This window comes from Melanostigma gelatinosum (genome assembly GCF_949748355.1).
Source record: "Melanostigma gelatinosum genome assembly, chromosome: 8".
NCBI classification, from domain to species: domain Eukaryota; kingdom Metazoa; phylum Chordata; class Actinopteri; order Perciformes; family Zoarcidae; genus Melanostigma; species Melanostigma gelatinosum.
The window spans coordinates 24,232,701-24,238,568 of record NC_136641.1 but is presented as its reverse complement, the minus strand read 5'-3'; the positions used below and the strand labels follow the sequence as shown (position 1 = coordinate 24,238,568).

At 45.6% G+C, this 5,868-nt stretch overlaps 1 protein-coding gene across 1 annotated transcript; it reads left to right on the top strand.

The window, feature by feature from the left end:
* Positions 1-2,826: 2,826 nt before the first annotated feature.
* LOC306781055 (ninjurin-1) lies at positions 2,827-5,374 on the top strand (the record flags this gene model as incomplete). Its single annotated transcript, XM_079273705.1, has 2 exons — positions 2,827-3,049; positions 5,232-5,374. Exons 1-2 carry the CDS (start codon positions 2,857-2,859, stop codon positions 5,372-5,374), a joined length of 336 nt encoding a protein of 111 aa, XP_079129831.1. The 5' UTR covers positions 2,827-2,856.
* Positions 5,375-5,868: the final 494 nt, after the last annotated feature.

Genomic DNA, 5,868 nt, shown 5'->3' with positions numbered 1-5,868 from the left:
ACTCAACCCACAGTGTGAGATTACCATGATTGTCCCTATTTCATCTTTCTGATGCATGTTCTTTGTACTGGGGGCCTATATGATAAGAATATTATATTCAAACATCATTTTGAAATAAGAAAATATTGCATGTTTCCTAGTTATGGTGGTATTTATTCATCAATTCATTCATTCTTTCATCAAGTAATTCAATTATGGTAATGGCACTTTGGTCAACAAATGTCATTTTTAAGAGGTGTTCTTGAAGACGCATTACTTACCCGTCTGCTTGACTGCAAGCCACCGTCTCACCCGCATTCCTTAATATTGGCGACACCTGATCTGATTCTGCAGAGAGCAGGCTGTGTTAAATGTTGTTGTATGAACCATATCTGTTATGCCACAGTGGCACATTGAGCTGAGAGTTAAAACAGATTCACAGAACTTGTATCTCTCTCTGTCCTCCCTCCCTCCCTCCCTCTCTCCGTGGTCTGTCCCCTGAGTCTTTTTCAGACAAGGAATGCAATGTGTGAATAATTCATCCCAAAAATACACCAGTGAAACCAAGGAGAACAGAGTGATCGACTGAATGAGTACCTTCGTTTAGACTGTGCAGAAATAACAATAGATCTGTAATGTTTCTCAAACGGGAACACTGAAGTCAGTGCAAACATGGGTTGTGTCGGGTGTTCTTCAATTTGAAGTGTAAATCCGAATGAAAGCCTGGATCACATGCATTCTGCCATATGGATTTTTTTGCACACGCGCACTATAGCATTATAGCCCAGTGTGGCATACACCATGGCCTATAGTCTCTACCTTTCTGCTCCTTATCTGCTCCTCTGCTTTGATTAGCTGCTATCCCATGTTCTCACCCTCACGATATGAGCAGACAGACCGATTAATCCTGACAAAAAGCTCGGACTGACTGAGCAGGTGGCCTTGAGCATTGGCCCAGTATATGCACAAAACACAAAAACAGAATATAAGCCCCCAAAAAGAGCGGCTCATATTTGCCGGTGAATTTCTAGGAACAATCCAGCCGCTGTGTATCTAGACTGCCCGTCTCCTGTGCGCTCACAACAAGCATTATCTCACCGCGGTCTGTTGACTCGGGGATAAAGCCCGCGTGTCGGTGATTGAGAGCAGAATGGCTGACCCCGCCACGTCATGACGGTGGGCCATTTGATGCACAGATCACAGTCACAAGGGCGCTACACCGCTCCATGTTGCATCCCCCCGTTGGACTGCAGGGGGGGGGGGGGGGGGACTTGTATTTGAAGAGCTGTTTGAATTCCTTGTTATGAGGTCTATTCCACGGGGTGTTATGGCTCGGAGAGAAGAAGAGATTTGGAGAACTCCCACTGAAGGTTTTTGGGATGTGTTCCCGTGAAGCTGTGCCAAATTATAAAATCTGAAATGATAGGATCGCTGCCAGATGAGGAACTTGGCCAGTGACGTGTAATCCATGTCCTGCAAAGCAATGGCTTATTAAGAGGATTAAACACGGTCCAGTGGTTAGCACGACATACAAATCAATATAATTACTGCAACCAGAGTACCGGCTCTTCTCCATCGACCACACCTTACAGTCGAGACTTCCCCCTCATACGTCAGCTGAACCACGGCGGCTTGACTGCTGTGAATCTCCGGAACACGTTGTAATTCAGCTGTCGCCGTCCCTGTGGCAAATTAAGAGGGTGCAGCTTTTTCTCTGTCTCTTTCTCCGGAGCGGTGGGAAGACGGCTCGTACACCAGCTCTGCACAGAGAAAGATAAAGGTGCCACCTGGAACCGAGAATAGTGCAGCCATGGAATAACCGTTTCCGGTTCCACAAAGAACCGTTGTGGTGTTGTGAGAAAGGAAAGGGCTTCAATGTCGAGGAGGAGATTACTTCATCTTCCTCTTCAGTGCTCAGGTGTGAGACAGGCATCGCTAAACAGCAGCTCCAAGTGGGTGTTCATTCAGCAGCGGTGCTGCGCAGGAAGATGTACTTCCATCACTTTAAAAAGAGAGTGATGTCTTATTCAGCAACTGCCGGCCCGGTAGTTCACGTCTTTCTCTTGATGGAGTACACACACACACACACACACACACACACAATCAAGCAGATCTCTTGTTACATAACCACCACCCACGCAGGACCCAATAGGTTATAGAATGCAACGCCAAAGATTCCATTTTTTTCTTTAATGTGTTTGGTTATCACTTTGTTTATCACTCACAGGAGGGATTCAGTCTAAATCCCTCTCCTCCTTCCTGACTCCCTGCTGTATAGAATATGTAATGTCGTAAATGCATTCTGTTACGTGCTCAAATATTCAGAACGAATAAAGTGAAAGCAGCATGAACGAAGAAAACTGCTGCTGTAAAAAGAGCCGTTCTGGGTTTTACTCAGTGCAGTTGTACAGCTCGTTGTCATCGTGCTTCGGCAGACAGAGATATATGAGCAGGAAATGAGCGATGGCTCACAGCATCAGCCGCCTCCAGTACGTCAGACGCACTGCTTTCATTTGATGAAGTCCACAAGCACGGAGGGGTTGACAGCAGCTCATGCTCGGAGAAGAAGAAAGCTTGCAGACTTGCTCATGTGTTCTAATGGATCTGTTGCCACTGTGCCAGTCTCTCTTCGCCGTACTAATGGCTCTGTTTTCAAAGGTCACTCTTCTGCAATAGCTGCTTGTTGTGCTAATTAGGTCAATGCACCGGAAGCAGAAAATGACTGCTTGAGTTGCATCGACATGCTGCCTTGTTGGGCTGTTGGGGGGGGGGGGGGGGGGGGCGGGGAACGAAACATCATCTCTCTCTCTCTCTTTCTCCCCCCGCCCACAGGCCACCCGTCCAGATGCTGGGCCCAGCAGCCCGGCCCCTCTGAACATGAACCACTACGCCAATAAGAAGAGTGCGGCCGAGAGCATGCTGGATGTGGCTCTGCTGATGGCCAACGCTTCCCAGCTGAATGCTGTGCTGGAGCAGGGGGCAAACTTCAACTTCTACACCCCCATCATCACCCTAATCAGCATGTCCCTGTGTCTGCAGGTCGCGGTCGGGGTCCTGCTCATCTTCATAGGTGAGAGAAAGAACAGAGCCCCCCCCCCCCCCCCCCCCGAGTCCTTTTGGTAAAAACAACAACCCAAAGGTGTCTTTCTCTGCTTCACACCTCTCAACCTTCACTCAGCCCGTTGTGTGTCCCTCAGCGAGATTCACCAATGTCAAGTGCACTGACTGCTGACAAACAGCCCATTACCAGTTGGTCTCCAGCCGTAGCCATGGCAACCGGACCTGACACCAGGTCAGAGTTCACAGAGTCTATCAGTGCTGCCGTCAGCACCCGTGGGAGTGGAGGGAGGGAGGTTACTGCGCTGCTGTGTGCCTGGAAATGTGTCAATAAGTGTCGGCGCTCATGCCTATGCATGTCTGTGAGATAGAAAGGAAAAAAATAAACATATTAATAAACGAAGCACCAAAGGGTCATCCATCTATTCACAAATCCAGAGATTTTGAGGATGTCTGTACATCCAGGGGTTGTAAAACAGCTCCATTGAGATGAGAAGATGAGTTAGACTGCAGTACGTGTTACTCTGACGACTGAACAGCAGGTCAGTGCACTTCAGCCAGGTCACGCTGGCTCACCTCATCGCCAACAGGATGAGTAAATACGACTGTTGGCAGTGGTGGAATGTAAGCACAGTTACTCAAGTGCAAATCCTGTCAAGAGCCATTTTTGCCATGTTTTTTCAGAATAAAATGTTCTTTAAATCACGCTTTGAATGATATGTGAACAAACCCTTCTTAACCCCTTATTAACTTTTGGGGAATCAAGGAGAAATCTTCAGACGCAAATAGACAAAGAAGTAAAATAAACACCTAAATGTGTGTGTTGGATGTTTTCCTTCCACTAGTCTGAATGAAGACGTGTTATGGAAGCAAAATAGCCCAAAATGAGTGCATGAAAGAAGGATGTTTTTGTTTCGGGTGTCTCGCCTTAATTATTTTCCAGTTTATAAATTTGCTCTGAGTTCATAAAAAAAAGCATAATAGCCGTGATTAATCATCATCATTATAATCACTCATGAGTGACAGTAAAATGAGATTTTCACATTTTGTTGTTTGCATTGTGAAAGATCTCAGAACGAGGGTTCAGCATATCAAACTCTTCTCATCCTCATTCCTCTTTTCTTCATCCTCCCTCTCTCCGGTGGTGCGTGATGCGAGCGGCCTACATTCGGCCACCGCGATGATGAAGACGACAGCTTTTATCAGTCGCTTTTTGTCGTTTTGTGTCATTTTCACAACATGGATTACTTGTTTTTTTGCATCATGTTGATCATCAACAAAGCACACACACAATGAGGCGGATATAAAGGAAACACAAGCTTCCTCGATCAGCTCACTCTTCCCTGTATTGTTCTTTGTTTATTGGTGTGTGTGCTCTGAATCAGCAGCTTGTCCAGCATTAGCGTGATGCCTTTCATAGAATAAGTATTTGACGATATTAGTCCTGCCAAGAAATAATTATGTTTTAATGTACAACATACTTTTCTGAAAGTTGTATCCGTCTTGGTCTGGTACCCACACAAGCACAGCTAACATTAGCATTAGCTTTACAGGTTGTACGGTCTCACAGAGCCCACTGGTATGGAAAGAAATAGCAATAATCATTTCACAATCAACCAATTTGTCCTTTAATTTCTTTCTCTTTTCTTCTGACCTTGTTAAATCACAAGTATCGCAATGGGAACCCTTCCTTATGAACAAACGAGGGGATTGCTGCGTCACAGATGTATAGAGATGAATCCCTCGTATTTAACTAGCTCTCACTGCTGGTAAGAAAAACAATTCAAAGTATATTCTTATTAAAAAGAGCCTCGGCCTCCAGGAGCCGACACAGAACATCAGTTTAAGTATTTTATATTTTATACAATATTTCGTCATATTTTGTCAGCTGTTCATTAAAAATGTAATTATTAATTAATGTAATTATTTGTGGAACTTAAATGGTGTCTTGCACAGAGTTTATTCGGTGAAACTTCATATGTCTGTCAAAGTTAAATGTACGATAGTCTGAATTTTTGCGAGTTCCCAGAATTAAGTAAATGAGTTATTGTTGATGTTAAATCTGTGAACAATGATTTGGCTCGAGTTCCAGAATCAAGTAGACTGCTGCTGTTTGATTACACATCCAGTGCATGCGCGTGCGTGTGTGTGTGTGTGTGTGTCGTTTTTAATGTTTTTCCTGGTTTTGTCTGCAGTACGTTGGAACCTGAACGATGAACAGAATCAGCGGAGGCTGAACATGTTGGAAAACTTGGCCACAAGCCTGGTTTTCATCATTGTGGTGGTCAACGTCTTCATCACGGCCTTCGGAGTCCACAGGCCGAACCGTGGTGACTGACCGCGAACACACACACACACACACACACACACACACACACACACACACACACACACACACACACACACACACAGGTATTCTCTCCGTTTCTGCTGCTCACATGTGTTCTTTATGCTCCCCTCTCTCTCCATACAAAGGTGGTTTCTCTCCTGCTTTACTATGCAGTTGTCTCCTATAGGCATCTATGTAGTCAGCATGTTTTTTTGTGGTCCCCTCCTCCCATGACCCTCCCATTCTCCTACCTGACCTACAAACACACTGACCTCTCCAGGCTCTCAAGAGAAATTTCCAAATGGAAAAAAAAACAACTCACACGAAAACTGCTCATATGCCAGAAGATCATTGTCCTGCACCGAGACAAAACAGCGCACGGGAGACAAAGGGGTCTGCTACGTCAAACAACGCAACATGTTGGTCCTCGTGGACAAACAGGAAAGCGGAGACAAACGTGACCTCACGCTGTCTGCCTCCTTTGCTGCCCGAGAGTGACCCCG